Raw genomic sequence first — 18756 nt, 5'->3', positions numbered from 1 at the left:
GAGGCCTTGAACACTAAAGAGGGAAGACCAGAAGAGGCTGTAGGAGGCTATCAAGAATATTAACTAGGAAGAATGTAAAGAGAGGAGGAAGAAAAGAGCAAGGTGGGTGTCAGAAGAACCTCTGAATATTGCACTAGAGCACCAAGAAGCCAAACCTGAGGGAAGAAATCAAGATGTTAAGGAGTTGAGCAGAAGATTCCGAAGGGCAGTGCAGGAAGACAAAGTAAAGTATTAGAATGAAATGTGGAAGGAAATGGAGTCAGAAAATCAAAAGAGCCAAACTCACTCAACATTTCTTAAGCTGAAGGAACTGAAGAACAAATTGAAGCCTCAAGTTTCAATACTTCAGGATGCTTTGGGCAGAATATTAAATGATCCTGAAAGCATTATGCGATTGTCAAAGCAGGAATTGCTCTGTGGATTTTATTGTTTAGAGTACTAGAAGTTTCTGAGTAAAGGTATGTTTGAAAAAGAATGCCTGATCAATATTGGAATTTCATCTAGTTCCTCAGTATCACTAAGTCAAATAAAAACACTTACAGAGTCATTGTACCAAAAGCAAACCAGTAATAGTAATTAAAAACTAATGTGGTGTTTTGTTTCATGCAGTATCCATGTCAGTGATGCTAATAGACCCACAAAAAATGTGTCAGGCCACACCTGGAAACGCTGAGGATTTGTTGGGTGTCATGTTTCTGAGGCCGAGGTAGTTACGTGTCTGAGGAGGAGTTGGGGATGCTACTGTGAATTGGAGATGCTACATTACTTAAGTCAGGGTGATTTGAAGCCTTCTACCTTAAAAGAGAGAGAAAGGATTTTTATTTTTTTTTTTTTTGGTCTGGAAGGCACAGTGGATAAAAGACAAATCTTCCAGATAGAAAGTAAGAACAGATTTCTTTCTTGGGAGCTAATGAGGTCCTTTTGAAGGGTTCAAGTAGAGGCCAGCTGTGACCAGGAGTCAGAAGTCACGTGTTCTGATCTTTCCCATTGCTGATTCTCTGACTTTGGATAGGCCATTAACCTCTCTGAGGTTTCATTCTCTTGGCTGTGGAAATCATAGTAGCCTACCTCCCAGGTGCCCTGAGAATCGAATGGAAATAACATGTGAACAATACCTTATAAAACGTGGTGAGGTGAGAGGGTCTCTGTCAGGCATCCATCCAGCTTTGTCCTAAGTGGGAATAGCCAGCAGTCCTGAGCAAAGTGCTGACTAACCCCTCACTGAAGCAGAAAATTTCCACTGACCTGTAGTCAGGACATTTCACTGCTCCTGGCAAGTTTGCTTTCTTCTTATTGGAATGTGCCTGAGGAGTAGCAGTTAAACTCCGTTTCCAAATTCCTGAGTCCTGAGTGTGTGGACCTTATTGCTGCTGGCCCAGGAAAGGACAGACTGGAGCAGGGGTGATGGTGCATGGAGGAATTTGACAGATGTTGTGTCTTTTTACAGAGTCAGCTGTGCTGTGAGGTTGCTTTGTAATAATTTCAGGATAGATTCTGAAGTTGTTCCCTATTTCTTCTCCTATTCACACTGTTCATTTTCTTATCTCTGGAGAGCACCAGTGTGATATATCTCACTTTCCTCTCTGAGAAGCTATACTCTATAGATAGTATATTTAAAAACCTAAATGTTTCATATTATTATGACTGTATCATTAATGAGAACACAGAAGTAGATCCTCCAGAGATACTTGCCATTAAGAACTATGCTTTCTGGATGTGGAATAAAATCTTCTGGACCACTGTGGATTTTTCAGTAACAGGCTTGATAAAAATTACTTTATTGCAAGTGCTTTTCAGTGAGAAGATTTAACCACAGTGTAAAAGTCAGAAATTGAGACCAGCCTTGTTTACAGTTGCTAAATAGATACATTTCAGAGGAAGTATATGTGGAGAATGGTTGTTTCGCAGGTTAAATGATGTAGAGATTTTCCTTTTGATCTGTTGTGTGCCATGAAGTTGACTGCCAGTTTTAGTGGCAGTTAGGTTGGAATCCTGTTCTATCCTGTGCCATCCTCATGATCTCCAAAATACTCAAGCCCGCTCTTAGTCATTGTGTCAATCCATCTTGTTAAGGATCTTCCTCTCTTATTATGCAGAAAATGTCAAAACAGATGTTCCCCACTGACTTTCATTAAAACCAGCATAGCGATCCTATGTACAACAGCTCTGAACCCTGTCCTATCCTGAACCAGGCTCACTGATTTTAACACATCTACCCCTATTACCTCAGTTACTGTGTCAATCCATCTCATCCAGGGTCTTCCTCTCCTGCACTGTCCCTCCACCCTTCCAAGCCTGATGTCCTTCTCCAAAGATTGGTCCCACTTAGTATGTGCTCACAGTATGTGAGACAGAGCTTCCAAGAAGAAACTTGGTTTCACCCTCACCAAGACAGACCTCCTTTGTTTTCTTGGCAGTCTATGGTATGTTCAAGACTCTTCTCCACACTACAACTCAAAGGCATCGATTTTTCTTCTGTCATCTTTAGTCATTGTCCAGGTCTCTGATGCATAGCAAGTAATTGTGAAGACCGTGGCCTTGGATCAGGCACACCTTAAGTCTCTAGACTGACATCTTTGTTTCTCAGTACTCTGGAAAGGTCCCTGACAGCAGATTTCCCAGTGGAATTAATCTTTTGATTTCCTGACTGCTTGTGCCAAGAGTGTTGATTGTGGAGCTGAGTATTAGAACATTTAGAAACTATCATATTTACATTTGATAGCATTTTGTAGTAGGTATGGAATAAAACGTAGCCATTGTTGGTCAGTGTAAACTTAATTTAATAATGATCAGTTGCTTCTTAGCTTTCCAATCCAAATCATGTTAGAAACATCCTCTTATTCTTTATTAAAGACTGAGCTATCTAGTTTCTAGTATAGAAAGTGCTACCAATTTGGGGTCTAAATTGGAGATTCAATGACTATTAGGATGGTGATTCTTGTGTGATGTTGAGGCAGAACTGACCCATAACAGACCCTCCAGCAGGTTTACAGAAGAAGTAAATTGCAAAAGAGGAGATTGCCCATCTTTATCCTGACTAGGGTAGTGGGAACATTCAGAAGGAACTCTGGTGGCACCATGGTTAATCACTCAACTAATGATCAAAAGGTTAGAAGTTCAAACTTAGCCACAGCTCCATGGAAAAAAGACGAGGCGTCTATAAAGAGTTATAGTCTTACAGACCTTATGAGGTAGTTATACTCACTCCTGTAGAGTTACTATGAGTTACTCACTCCTGTAGAGTTACTATGAGTTAGAATAGACTCAGTGGCAAGAGATGTTTGGATTAGGAACATTCAGCCAGTCCAAAGTACAAAAAAGTGTTTTTAATCTTCATTACTATCCTCATTTTTGAAGTCTCTGGGTGGTGCAAATGGTTTAAATACTCCACTACTAGCAAGTTTTGGAGATTTTCATCTGCTCAGCCATGCATTACAAAATGGGCTTGGAGATCTGCTTCTAGAAAATGAGCTTTTGAAACTCTATAGGGAATAGTTCTGCTCGGAAATCTGTTGGGTCTCCATAAATTGGAATCAACTCAGTGGAACCTGGTATTGACTTTTGATTGGATAATTCTTTATTGTGAAGACTCTGGTGCATTGTACAATATTTAGCCTCACTCCCTAGCTTCTACTAGCGAGTAGCACTACTTTCCTACTTGTGTCAGTCAGAAATGTCTCCATATATGGCACATGTCTCCTGGGAGGACAACTTGCCCCAAACTGATAATTACTTTTGTCGAGGGAGCCCCTGGCTCTGTTCTGTAACAGTACTTTCAAAGAGTGAATCACTTGGTAACTGTTTGGGCAATGATCCTCAACTGTAGTAGGACATTGATCCCGGAACTTGATCATCTGAGTTTCAGCTATTTTTGTCTACTCATCTGGAGCAAAAGATAATGAAGGAAACTAAATACTCAAAAGTCCCTAAGACTAAATGTCCGAATAATCAGGGGCTTCGTCTAACCTAAGACTATAAGAACTAGATGGTACCCCGCTATCACTAATGACTATTCTGGCCAGTGACACAAAGGAAGATCCTGGAGAGAATGGGATAAAAACATAAAATACAACTTAAAGTCCTAAAAAAGGCCAGATCTACTGGACCAATAGCCAGGGAAACCGGCAATACTATTAAAAGTGGCCTATTGAAATGGCACTGAAGACACATCTGGAAATCACCTTTCAGTCAAATAATTAACTTCTAAAGCAAATAGTATCACTTATGAGTCCTGTGTCCCTTAAACAATTTTATGAGACCAAATAGTCCACATTTACTCTAAAGCAAAGATGAGAAGGCAAGGAGAAAAAAAAACTGTAACTAGATCTATCACCCCACCCCAGAATCATACACAAATTTCACAAAAGCAGATGTCTAGTTCATAATAACTCATATCTGTCTTTTGGAAAGAACTCTCTCTAATTCATGTGCGTGCGCTCTCGTGCTCTCTCTCGCTTGTGCACACACGTGCTCTCTCTCTATATATATAATTATTATAGATATAATTAAATATATATACATAAATAATTTAATAGAGAACAATGTCTTGAGTTAAGTACTGTTTTGGTTTTTAAGATATTTTTGAAAGTTTTTTGGTTTTGTTTTTCTTCGTTTAAGTACTATTTTGTGTACATGTTTAAAAATAAGGCTATAAGGGACAGAAGGAAACTATCAGAAAAATCTCTATTCTCCAACCATGAGGACACTCACTTCCATTTTACTTGAAATAAGCTGATTCAAAGTCTCTCCTTCAAAGCCTCTCCTTCAAATTGAGATGTCTAGGACATGGCCATGATAAATCTTACAATTACTCACAGTGCACTCCAGAGTCTCTTGTTAAACACGCTTTAAAAAAGTAAGATTTAAAGTGAAACAACTCAAATAAATAATGAGAACGTTCATGCATTGTAGAGAATACAGTTAATATCACTGAACAGCTTCTTCAGAAACTGTCATAGGGGAACCCTACACTGCTGTGTAAACCTTCACTGCAAACACTGTAAAATTCTATCTATATAGATGTACTCATAAAACTCATTGTTAACCAGGTTGGAGCCAACTTGTAGCTGATCTTCCAGTGGGTTTTCAGAGGCTGTCAATCACGTAAGGGGAAGTTGCCCATCTAACTCCTGCAGAGCTGCCAGGAGATTCAAACTGGCCACCTTTAGGTTAGCGTCACAATGCCCTGCTTACTGACTTTACCACCAGAGCTCCCTACATAAAGAGATAGAGGGACAGAGAGATAGTTATTCAAAGAGACATCTTATATAAGTTGTCCCTACCTAGGAAATTGGGTTTGGAAATATTTCTTGAATCAGTTTGAAAAAAAAAATACTGGAAAATAAAAAAGCCCACCCTTTACGTTAAGTCTCATTGGGTCAACAGTGACTCATAAGCAACCCTATGGACAGAGAGGAAACTCACCCTATTCTGCGCCATCCTCACAATCTCTAACATGTTCACACCCCTCGTTACAGTTATGTGTCAGTCTGTCTTATTGAGGGTCTTCCTCTTTTGCTGATCCTCTGCATTTCCCAGCATAATGTCTTTTTTTCCACAGACTGACCCCTCCTGACAATTTGCCCCAAATATCAAGTTTTACTCTCCTCTCCTCTAAGGACCACCCTGGTCACACTTCCTCCACGACAGGTGTGCTTGCTGTTTGGCCGTCAGTGGTATCGGGGACTTACTGACCAATGTCTATCAGTTATTTAATAAGTGTTTTCTATGTTTATTAGTTGTTTAATAAGTGTTTTCTATTTATCATGCTCCTTTGGGTCACTACACTGTGTTAAATAAGAAGTTTTATTTCTTTTAGGTGTCTGAGGGTTCCGTGGTACAGTTTTCATCAGGAAACTTCTCTTTGTCGGCAAAAACAGAAGAAAAGAATTTCCCTGATGGAAACGAACATCTGTTAAATTGGGCCCAAAAGGAGTATGGAGCAGTCACTTCATTCACTGAACTCAAGATAGCGAGAAACATTTACATTAAAGTGGGGGAAGGTAAGTTTTATATGGTTTCACTTAATGACTAATTTACAACAGTCAGTTGTTTTCTTTCCTGAGACTAGGTGGTTAGGATATGGTATCATTGGATTTCAGAATATTAGCATTGGCAGGGATCTGAGTGAGCGTTTGGACTTGCTCCTCAACTCCATCCCTAGCGTTTCCCCTTCCTTTCTTCATCCTCTCCTTCTCTGTTCCTTCTAAAGAAACAGGCCTGGTAGAGACAAGTGAAAAAATAGCGAGTAATAGAGTTGAGAGGAGTCACTCGGTGATGCAGACGGCTCGGTATTCAACTGCTAGCTGAATATTGGCTGTTCAGACACACTCAGAGACACATTGAAAGACAGACCTGACAAATCTTTTTCTGAAAGTTCACAAACTTGGATCACTGTGGTTGGTGTATGGCACTGTTTGATTGGTGCTCTGTTTTGCACACATGGAGTCTCCATGAGTCACAATGGATTCTCTAGAAACTAGCAATAATAACATGGCTGAGAAAGGGGGAGTCTTCATTCAAGGAAGAAGTCAGGAGGAGTGAGAAGAGGGCAAGAAGCTGAGGGTGGGGGAAGAAAATGATAAAAGAATTCAGGAGGACTTGGCAGGGAACGAACAATTAAAGCTTCCTCTTGCCAATCATTCTGCAAGCATTTGAAATCAGTGTCAGTTTGTGGTCTTAAGGCATCAGTTGCATTTTTGGACTCAAGCAAAGTGAAATTATTTATATGGTTAATAGTAAGTTCTCTTCCAAGGACAAATTATTAGAGAAAGAAACTACATATCCTTAGTAAGAGATTGCCCATTTTAATTTCCTTTTGCCTTACAGGTGGATATAAATACCCAGTGCCTCAATTTTGAAAGCCTGTTTATTGAATGATTTTTTTCATCATTATTTTTAGTTGAGCATTTGTGGAGCTCTTACAATGTACTATGAAATAGTAACTCTTGTGAATGAGTCCTTGTGAGAGTCAGGTGACTGTGGACAATGTGCTTCAGCTCAGTGTCTAGCTTCTTCCTTTTGAATTCTACATCAACAATCTCTGCAACCACAGGATAGAGGGAGAGTGGGTTATAGAGCTTTCCTCCCCCAGAACCTTTTCTGGGATCTGGCTTCATCAAAGTATCTATGAGACAAATGCGGAAAAAGTGGGCACTGGCATTGTGAAGTGTACTCATGTGCAGAGTCAGGTCCTGTGCTCTCACATGCACATTGAACCCCCACATAAGAGGAAGATATTGCTTTTGTCATATTACAGAGCAGTCAGTAGAGGTTAAGCAGACTCATCTAAATCTTTACTATTTTTACTATTTACTATTTTTACTATTAGCTACTTCCCATACTAGGGAGCTCTGGTGGCCTAGTGGTAAGAAAACTTCATTGCAATCCCAAAGGCACATGTTTCGAATCCACCAGCCGCTCCTCTGGAGAAAGATGGGCAGTCTCCTCTTGTGTGATTTACTCCCTCTGAAAACGTGCTGGAGGGTCAGCTATGAGTTGGTTCCAACTCACAGCACACAACCGTAGCCACAACCTGCCATACTTATAACAATGCCTAGACTCATGTCCTAGTTTCTTGATTCTTGAGTCTGAGGCTTATTGTCTACTGCTTTATTTTAAGCCTAAGCCAAGGAAGCAGAGCCTGAAAATGAAGATGGGTTGTCTAGATGGAAAGATTTGGTAGAGAGGGGCATTTTTAGATGAAAGTTGGTTTTGAAAAGTACAAATTTATTACTAAACATTAATGGTACTCAAGTAACTAGAAATTAAGTTGCATTCAAGCAAACTAAAGAATCTCTATTTAGTAAAAATCATAAGCTCTTTCCAGTGTCTGTATGCCTGAAACTGAATTCTGGTAGTCAGGGACAGATAACCCTTTTAAGCCCATGACTGGGGAGTCAGCAAAACAGGAGGGCCAGTTGTCCAAGACAAAGACCCATAGATGCTAAGCAAATGGGACACATGAAAAGTAAGTGCTCCAGTTGATGGGAACTGACAGGGCACTACATGATGTTAATGCCAGCTCCAGTGTGTGGAAACGTGCTGGCCAGAAATACAGTTCACTCAGAGTTAAGAGGGCACCCATGTTGTTTAAGCCATGAGGTCCCTACAACCTTTGTTAACTTCTATGCCCTATTGTCAGTCTCCTGCCTTATAACTAAAACTTCTTATTTTGTCAGGTTTTGTGGTAGGACACTATTTCTTTCTGATAAGTAAGAGGTAGAGGTAGATTGTTAAGTCTCACTCTTTCTGTTTTCATTCAGTAAGCAACTTGCTACAAGATCCAGTGTGAGCAGTAACTGCCCAAGAATGGATCATATTCCTAGATAACAGATTTTGTATCCATTGTAACCATTGAGAGGGTATTTTGTACAACCACATCTGGAGATATAGCAGTTTAAACTAGCAAGGTTCTTCACCACAGTACAAACACAAGTTCCTTCAGTATGTGTCCTGGTAAACAACCAGAAGTAACTGTGAAGTAACTGTGATCTCACATGATACATAAAAGCAAGGGAACCAGAATAAATCCACCATTGCAATGAATTCAGTCAAGTTACTTTTTATTGGTATAAACATTTACATACAGAATTATATTCCAAGTTAGTGAAAAATAATAATTGCTAATTTTCAAATATGTTTAAAAATATGTTTTATATGTTGTTGTTGTTGTTATGTGCCTCAAGTTGCCTGCGACTCATAGTGACTCATATGTATGGCAGCTCTGAAGCCTACCCTGTCCTGAGCCAGTCTCACTAATTCTGATACACCAACCCCCATTGCCCCAGTTACTGTATCAACGCATAATATAGCATAAGTTTATTCTACTAGGGAGGGTCAGCAAAAGAGGGTAAGACTCTCAGTCTGATAGATTGACACAATGACTGCAGTAATGGGCTCAAGTATGTCAGAAATGATGAGGATGGCACAGATCTGTTGTTCATAGAGTTGCTGTGAGTTGAACTCAGCCCGAAGGCACCTAACCACAACTATGAGTTTTAATTTAATATGATACTAAAAGCAACTTAAAAAAAGTATTATAATTATCTAAATTAATTATTATACTCAGAGACTCCTAATAACATATTTAGAACCCCTGAAAATGTGACTCTAGTCACCTGTTGGATGTAAGTCATGTTGTGGAGAGAGGAAATAATGCTCTTTGATAGAGTCAACAGGCTGTAAGGAAATGTTGTTTACTGCCATGGACCAAGCTTCATCAACTGGCTTCCACGAGCCTGGCCTGTTTCTTCTTTTCCTTGTGCTAGAATACCAGGTAGGAGTTTGCTTTTGTTCTAACCCAGTATAGATCTCAAAGTGTAGTCTTGACACTAGCAGCAGCAACAACAACAGCATCTTGGAACCTGCTCGAAATATCAATTCTGGGACCCAGTCTAGACTGACAGAATCAGAAATTCTGGCAGTGTGATCCAGCAATCATATTTTAATAAACCTGCAGGTAATCCTGATAAATGCTAAAGTTTGAGAGTGGAAGAGTGTGGAGACATGGTTCTTATTGAAGCTGATCTTGTTAACCGTGTTGTCGTTGATGTGTAACCATCAAGTCAGAATCAAGTGTAGCTCATCCTCCAGCAGGTTTTGAGAGGCAGTAAATGGCACAGGAAGAGATTGCCCATCTTTCTCTGGCGGATTAGAACTGTGTGTGCCTTGGGTTGTTGGGGCAACTCCTTACCACTAAGCCACCATTAGCATTCTTATTTACCACCAGATCCTCAGTTTTCACATCTGATAAGGAGTTTGCATTTCCCTCCAGGAAGCTCATTCCTGCTTTCGGAGTCTGCCATTCTGAGTCTTAATTCAATCTGTCAATCCTTTCCTAAAATACAAAGAAGCATGTGACTTTCTTTTGCCCAAACTTGCCAGGTTTCTACCCGGGGAATCCCCTTTGTGGTTTCCTTTTGACTTGGCACTTAGGTTAAGTTTTTAAGCCAGGCATTTGGGGGAGGGGAGAACCACACACAACAAAAAGTAATCAGTTTATTGAACTTGGTGGCAGTGCCCTCTGGAACTTGAGTCCTTCCTAACAGCAACTTTCAAGTGATTAAGCCTTTGTTTATGGAGGGTCACAAATGGGTAGATTTTTGTTACCATCGTAAGTGTTGTATTATAGTTTGTTAATTCCAGAAACCTATGCATACAGCATACCAGATATCTGGGTGTCTGAGAGAGCTCCAGAAAGGTCCTAGCCTCTTGACCGTCCTTGGCCTGCATGCCCCTCCTATTCTTGGTTTACTTTCAGACCCGCCGTCCTAATATCATTTTCCATCTTGTGATCTGGGGGAGGCATCCGCAGGCTGCAGCTGCAGTGAGCATACCTCATCTGGCAGAGTCCTTAGCAGATGTGGTGGGGAGGCTACTCAAGCAAGCAGTCTCAGCAGGCAGAGCTCAGCACTTCTCCCTGAGGCAATCTTTTAGAGAAGAACTCAGAGTGCATTGTGAACTGCTCCGGTCTGCTCTGTGCCTGGTGTGAGGCTCTGGATGCGGTGGTGCCCCTGGATGCTGCAGTGAATGCAGCTCTCAGCATAAGGCATATTACACACGCCAGGGAAGCAGACTCAACCCAGTCTTGGGACCTCTCAGGCCGATTCCTTACTCCTGGGTGAGATCTGTATGTCCATTTGTATGTTGGCATCCTGCCTATATGAATAAGGAAGAAATGTATTTCATTAAAATGCCAGGGCTCTGATGAATTACTCCTTCTGAAAAAGACTTGCTACACCTAGAACTTCCTTGACACTTGTCCCAGCTGTCACACTGCCAGCAGTTTCTTTAAAGTTCTGTTTAAACATTTAAGGCACTGGATGGAAATCCCATCAGCCACAGTGCTGTGTAAATGGCGTGTGCCATTGGGGACTATCTTCAGAGCTGACTGTTGCATCACTTTCCAGGTGGAGGCGGTGAGCAGCCTTGAGCACAGTGAGATGATGTTTGTGAAGGCATCGACTAAGACCATAAAGGGCCACATAAACATTAGCTATCTCTGTCAAGATAGTGAAATAGCAGGGAATTCTGCCCCTGCTGTTTACCCTAACTGACTTTTACGGTCTTTAGGAGAAATGAAGTGTTGAGGGGATAAGCCCAAGAAAATAATTAAATCTACACATGGGCCAGAAAATTAACTAGGTAGCTGGTATTCCTGTTAATATCACAAATACCAGAGAGAAACAGATTGGGGGCAGGCCAGATACCAGATTCATTTTTTTAGTATGCTTAACCTGCAATACCTGTAGGATTTTTAAGTAAGGCTTATATGACAAGGGTCTGGAGTACAGAAAAAGAGCCCTGATAGGTTATTTTAGATATAGATTAGAGCCATGGAAGTGGCTGAGGTCACTCACAAGGATGTGGGACAAAAGTATTGAAGAAAGAACTGAAAATCTTTGTATTGTTTCACATCACAATTAATTACGGAGCTTTTAAAAAAGAAGACTGGCTAGCTCCTCCCATACTTTCTCTGAAATCTGTTTGTAGGGACCAATTTTAAGATTTTTAAAATAGTTTTCTGTAATTGGTTACTATGGGCTAGTAGAAGGGAGCATGCTATTTTTTATATACCACTGAGTCAATTTTTGCCTCACAGAAATCCCATGTGACAGAGTAGGACTTCCCCGTAGGGCCTCTTGGCTGTAGTTTTCATAGTAGCATGTCTGCAGGTCTTCCTCCTGTGGAGCTGCTCGGGTAGGTTTAAACAGATGACCTTTTGGTTAGCTGCAGAGTCCTTCAACATTGTGCTACCAGGGCTCCTTTCCACTCAGACTTTCTGGATCACACTCTAGGGTTTGGGGCCCAAACAGGTTCATTCTAATATATACCAGTAATTAAGGACCATTGCCATTGTTTAAAAACAAAAACAAAACAAAAACCTTAAAAAAATGTATAGAAGATAAGGAACCAATGAAAGAGACTGAAAGGTGAATCAGAGGAGATCAGTGAGAGCAATTGAAATTTTGTAGAGGACCAGAAAAGAGAGAATGTAGACAAAAAGAGGCCACTAATGCTGATCATTAGTGGAACTCTGGTGACCTAGTGGCAAGAAGCTGTGCTGCACACCTAAAGATATGTGGTTTGATCCACCAGCTCCTTCATAGGAGAAGGATGGACTGTCCTTCCTGTGTGATTTACTGTACTGTCTCTGAAAACCTGCTGGAGGGTCAGCTATGGATCAGTTGTTCTGACTCAATGGTCCCCAACAACAGTGTTGATCACTGGTGAAGATAAATCAAGTTCTAGGGGGTACAAGTGGTTTGCAGTTGGCTGTAAATGTCTATGTTGTCTGTTTCAGCTCTCCCATCAGTGTCATGGAAAAAAGACCTACAGTCTGCTTTCATGAAGGTTACAGCTAAGAAAACTATTTAGGAATCACTTGTTCTGTTAGTCATGGAGTACTCTTGAGTTGACATTAACTTGAAGTTGGTGGATTTTATTTTGTTTTTATGATGGTAATGGGGGGCGTTTCAGAGCAGTATTTGGTGAATTCCTAGACTGTCTCCTCCTTTGGGTCATGTCTCCTCTGCCCACCTGTTGGGTTTTACCTACACCTCCATTTTCCTTTGTGCCTGGTAATCATGAGCTGGGTGGTATAACAGGTTGTCTTGTCTTCTTTACTTGCAGATCAAGTTTTCCCTCCCACATGTAACATAGGAAAGAATTTTCTCTCTCTGAATTACCTGGCTGAGTACCTTCAGCCCAAGACAGCAGAAGGGTGTGTGATGTCCAGCCAGCCCCAGGATAAGGAAGTACACATCATCGAGTTAATCAGCCCCAACTCTAACCCCTACAGGTAATATGGATGTAAATACATGCACATGTGGGTTGTCTCCTGAATTGAAAAGAAATGAAAAATCTTTTCCTGACTTAAGGATAGAGCTTGAACCTATATGTTCCAGTTTAGGCATGGCTGAAAAATGAAACTGGAAATTTACCAAATTGGTAAATTATGGCACCTGAATTTTTGAAATGTGAATACACACACACTCACACATATATATATACATATAAATACTGAAATGGTACTAACAACTGGAAAAGTTACAGGTTGACACCCTGAAGAGTAAAAGCTTAACCGCTCTCTTAGAAAACAAAGGTAAAGTGAAGGTTGCATAGCAGTCAAATCTCTTAAGCAGTAGAGTCAGAAATAACAGTTCCCTGCTCAAAGATAGGATCATATAATTGTGTCACTTTCTACAGTCTTGTCAATAATACAGTACCCTGGATGATGATGTGTGAACCGTAGAGTCAGAACTGACCCATGGCTGACCCTCTAGTGGGTTTTCAGAGGCAATTTTCAGTCACAAGGGAGGAAATTGCCCATCCTTTTTCCGGAAGCAGCTGGTAGCCTAGAACCATGTGCATTTGGGATAGCCGCACAGCTGCTTGCCACTAGGCCACCAGAGCTCCCTGTCCCTTGGATAAGGCTCCTGAAAAGCTCATGATAACTACTATCAGTAATCCATTCTAGGATTGTGAACTAAAATTTGTCCTCTCTGGTTATCATTCTGCTTCAATTAAATTTTAAAAATCTGGGCTTGTTCTAGTTTGCCTATGTCAGCCATAATGGACCCAAAGCCCTGTTTGAGGAGGGGACATGCAGCCTTCCAGAAGTTGGTGGGAGAGAACTATTGATGTTTAAGGTTTGACTCTTTGAAGAAGGAATAATGACCTTCAGTTGTGTACCTCACTTTACTCATCTCTTTCTAGCTTTCTGTTACTCTAGTTGAGTTCTGAAGTCTATTCTAGACCTCTGAGTATAATTAGAGGATATAGCTCCTCTTGACTCACTCCTGTCTGAAGTCATCCCTGATTAAAAAAAAAATTACCAAGTGAGGTCTTACTAAGATAGTTAGCACTCTAATGATATTTTGGTTTTTTAGAAAGTTTAGTTCATAATAACCTCAGAGCATTTTTGCCTCCAGAATGGTTTGTTTTAGAGCTACGTATGTGTTCTTTTGTGGTGGTATGTGGAAGAGCCCTTAGTTAAAACAACGTGTGTTCTTGATGTCCCTATTTCATCCTAGTCAGACTGCTTCTAAGCTGCATTTGACGTTATCAAGAATGGATTGACACAGTGATTATAGGTAGCAATGGCCTAAAGCATATTGGAGATCATGAGGCCATCATTGGATAGGGGGTTGCTATGAGTCATAGTTAGCTCAGTGGCATCTAACTACAACATCAGGTATTCTTGATAGGGAATTGAAAATGGAAAGAAGAGGGATAAAACAGGCTCCACAATCATTTTGGTCTACATTTTATGTGAACTGTTGTTGTTAGGTGCCATCGAGTCGTAGATGACGCATACCTTCCCTATGAACGAAAGGCATGAGCACTGTTCATACATAAAGTTTCCGGAGGCAAGCCATTTCTGAAGTGGATGACTTAAAAAATTGAAATTTATCTTATAACGTTATTATTTCAGATTTTCTTGTTGAAAATTTACATTTCAGAACCTACACCAGCTTATCCATTTTAATTAGTACAATTCAGTGATATCAATAATATTTTTGAGGTATGCAGGCATTCACATCTTCCATTTATAAGTTATTCCTCCCTTCTTGTTGTTGTTGTTGTTATGTGCCGTTGAGTCGCTTGCAACTCATAGCGACCCCATGTATAACAGCCCTAAACCCTGCTCTATCCTGTGCCACTCACACTGCCTCCAACACACCCATCCCGATTACCCAAATCACTAAATCAATCCACCTCATAGAGCGGGTCTTCCTCTCCTGCGCTGTCCCTCCACCCTACCAAGCATGATGTCCCTCTCCAAGGATCGGTCCCTCCTTACAATATGTCCAATGTATGTCAGACGAAGCTTCAGAATCCTTGCCTCCAAGGAGCAGTCCGGTTTAACCCTCTCCAGGATAAATCTGTTTGTTTTCTTAGCAGTCCATGGTACATTCAATACTCTTCTCCAGCACCACAGCTCAAAGGCATCAATTCTCCTTCTATCCTTCCTAGTCATTGTCCAATTCTTTGATGCATAACAAGTGATTGCAAAGACCATGGCCTGTATCAGACACACTTTAGTCTCCAGAGACACCATTGCTCTTCAGTATTTTGGAGAGGTCCCTAACAGCAGACTTTCCCATTGCAATACGTCTTTTAATTTCCTGGCTGCTTGTGCCACAAGTGTTGACTGTGGAGCCAAGCAAACTAAAATTGTTAACAATCTCAATCTCTTCACCATCCATCCTGATGCTGCCAATTGATCCAGTGGTGAGAATCGTTCTCTTCTTGACACTGAGCCTCAATCCATATTGAAGGCTGCAGTCCTTGACCCTCTGCAGCAAGCACTTCAGATCCTCCTCTGTTTCAGCAAGCAGGGTTGGGTCATCTGCATAACGCAGACTGTTGATAGATCTTCCACCAATCCTGACGCCGCCACACTTCTCCTTATAGAGCTCAGCCTCTCGGATACTCTGCTCTGCATAGAGGTTGAAAAGGTATGGAGATAGGACACATCCCTGTCATACACCCTTCCCAATTTTGAACCATGCTGTGTTTCCTTGCTCGGTTCTGACGACTGCCTCTTGGTCAAGTACAGGTTTCGCATTAGCACAATTAAATGTTCTGGGATTCCCATTCTTCTCAGAGTCAGCCACAATTTGTTATGATCCACACAGTCAAATGCCTTTGCATAATTAATGAAACACAGATAGACATTCCTCTGGTATTCCCTGCTTTCAGCTAAGATCCATCTAACATTAGCTACAATATCCCTAGTACCATGACCCCTTCTAACCCCTGCCTCAACTTCTGGCAGTTCTCTGCTGATGTGTTGTTCCAGTCGTTTTTGGATAATCTTCAGTAGAATCTTGCTTGCATGTGAAATTAATGAGATTGTTCTATAGTTTTCAAACTCTGTTGGGTCACCCTTCTTTTGAATGGGAACAAATATAGACCTCTCCAGTCAGTTGGCCAAGTGCCTGGTCTCCAGATTTCTTGGCACAACTTGGTGAGCACATCCAGGGCAGCATCCATCAGCTGAAATACGTCAATTGGTATACCATCTATTCCTCGGACCTTATTTTTTTGCTATTTCCTTCAAAGCAGCTTGAACTTCTTCATCACCATAGGCTCTTGCTCATGTGTTGTTTCATGCAATTCTTCTGTGTCTGCCAATTCCTTTCGATACAATGACTCAGTATATTCTTTCCATCTTCTTTTAATACTTCCTGGATCATTTAATATTCTGCCTAAAGCATCCTTGATTATAGGAACTCAAGGTTTGAATTTGTTCTTCAGTTCCTTGAGCTTAGGAAATGCTGAATGAGTTCAGCCTGCCACCTAAGGTTCCTATCTAACATTTCAAGTTGTTTAATCCCATATAGTTCTTAGAAGAGCATAACGCTCAAGTAAAACACTGGCATAGTGCCTTAGAGTTCCCTCTATCGTGTATTATATTAAGTAGAAAACCAATTTCCTTTGTTTGCTTATACCACATTTTGTTTATCCATTCCTCTCTACATATTGGCTACTGTGAATGGTGCTACAATGAACATTGGTATATAAGGTTTTGTTTGAATCTCTGCTTTCACATCTTTTGTGTAAATGGTAGTTTCATTTTTAGGGTGTGTGTTGGGTTGTTTTTTTGTTTTTTTTAAGAACTACCACACTATCTTTCCACAATAGCTGTACTGTTTTGCATTCCCATCAGCAATGAATCAGTGCTAATACCCTGCATTTCTGTCAATCTTTGCTATTTTCTGGGTTAATTTTGTTGTGATGAGTTTTTTGTTGTTTTCTTTGTTTTTTAAAATCTTAGTAAAATCTTGTGGGAGTGAAACAGTACCTCATTGCAGTTTTGATTTGTAGCTCTCTGATGGCTAATGATGTTTAATATCTTCTAGATATTTGATGGACATTTGATTGTCTTCTTTGGTGAAATGCTCATTTTTTTTTCTTTATGATTGAGCTCTTTTTTTCCATTGTTAGCTTGTCAAAGTTTTATTTCGATTTTGTACTTTGTAGTCTTATCGAAAACATTTTCTCAGCTGTACCTTCTCTAAGACATATTTATTTGTTCATTTGGCAGTCCATGGGATGTTCATTTTTTCTGTTGTTGTTATGTGCCATTGAGTCACCTGTGACTCATAGCAACTCTGTGAAAGGTAGCGCGGAAACTTGCCCTATCTGGAGCCAGTATCATCATCTCCAGTAGACCTAATCGTAGTTCTGCAGTCACTGAGTCAATCCATTTCATCCTGGGTCTTCATTTGCTGCACTGTCCCCTCCACCATTCCGACCATGATGTCCTTCTCCAAAAATGGTCCCTTCTGGCCCAAAGTACAAGAGACAGAGACTCAGAATCCTTGTCTCCAGTATTTAAACCTCTTAGAAGTTATGCTATAGAATTATTTGAAAATTAAAATTCAGGTAAATTTTTATTTAAAAGGTAAATATACTATTGATTGTTTTTGGTAATATTCCATTCTAACTGAAATAAATAATTTTGTGTGAGGCTAAAAGAGAATGAGAATAGAAGAAACCTTACACATATGCTTAAAAATTAGATATAAAGCTTGAGTATATTATTAATTTTACACATTAATAAATAAAATAAAGATTTTGTTCCCCTTAAATTCATAGGAACAAAGGTATTATATTACTATTTGGTTAAAAGTCTTAAAAAACACTTCACAGAATATTGGAAAGGATGTGGAAGATTGGAACCCTTATATACTGCTGATGGGATTGAAAAAGGGTATAGCCACTATAGAAGGCAGTTTGGTGTTTCTTCAGAGAGCTGAACATAGAAATCCCGTATGACTCAACTATTCCACTGCTAGTAACAAATCCCAAGGAAATCAGAACTGAGACCCAAATGGAAATACATACACCTGTCTTCATAGCAGCATTATTCACATAGCAAGAGAGACCAAATGCCCACTAACAGATAAATGGATTGAGAAATTATGGTGCAGCCACACAATGGAATACTATACAGCACTAAGGAACAGTTATTTTATTTCATAGAACACCATATAACATGGGAGAGTCTAGAGAGTCTTATGCTAAATTAAATACTGCATAAGACCACTATTGTGAAACTAGAAGATAACTCAGTGAGATAAGTATAAATGTTCAAAAGGGGAAGGGATAGGGGAGAAGGGGGCAGAAAAACGGAGAGATGAGGAAAATCACTAGGATAGCAGAGGTTAGGAGGAGGAGGTGATGGTGAAAGAATTGAAAGATTCAGTGTGAACTTGAAAAGCCAGGGTGATAATAGGCATAGATCAATAATAATTATATAAAATACAATATATGTGAGTGATTGTATAAAACACAAGGTACATGAAACAAAACCCCACAAGGTACATGAATGAAGCACGATGAGTATGAGTGATTATATGCAAACCAATTTTAAAAAATGAAAAACTTCTCTTTTTTGATTCTTAGAAATTTGAGCTTTGTTCCTCAGTTTTTCAGTAGTCAGTTACTTAACTATCTGGGTTTTTTATTATTTTAATAATTGTGTATCTAGAACTATGGTGGTAACACAGAGAGAGAGTTATGTTCCTAATGGCTCTCACTTCTCTGACTGTTGGAATCCATGGGTCACTACTCCAGAGAAAGATGAGCAGTCCCACCCATGTGATTTATGGACTTGAAAATCCAGTAGAGGATCAGGTATGAGTAGGCTCTGACTTGGTGTCAGGTTGATGGTATTTGTTTATTTGTATATGTATTTAGTATATCCAGAAATATGAGAAAGTAAATGTAGATTTGATTTTA

General features: G+C 40.1%; 1 protein-coding gene across 2 annotated transcripts in view; it reads left to right on the top strand.

Annotated features, from left to right (window-relative positions):
• The window catches only part of TGFBR3 (transforming growth factor, beta receptor III), a 143788-nt gene that overhangs the window by 71287 nt on the left and 53745 nt on the right, over positions 1–18756 (top strand). For both annotated transcript variants that reach the window (XM_006898961.1, XM_006898962.1), the window contains exons 3-4: positions 5819–6002; positions 12634–12802. In XM_006898961.1, coding sequence (XP_006899023.1) covers positions 5819–6002; positions 12634–12802 — 353 coding nt within the window. The remainder of the gene's footprint in view (positions 1–5818; positions 6003–12633; positions 12803–18756) is intronic.

This window comes from Elephantulus edwardii, unplaced genomic scaffold (genome assembly GCF_000299155.1).
Source record: "Elephantulus edwardii isolate Elephantulus edwardi_28Jun2011 unplaced genomic scaffold, EleEdw1.0 scaffold00242, whole genome shotgun sequence".
In the NCBI taxonomy this organism is placed as follows: domain Eukaryota; kingdom Metazoa; phylum Chordata; class Mammalia; order Macroscelidea; family Macroscelididae; genus Elephantulus; species Elephantulus edwardii.
Note: the sequence above shows the minus strand (reverse complement) of the source record. Positions and strands in the feature narration are given on the sequence as shown.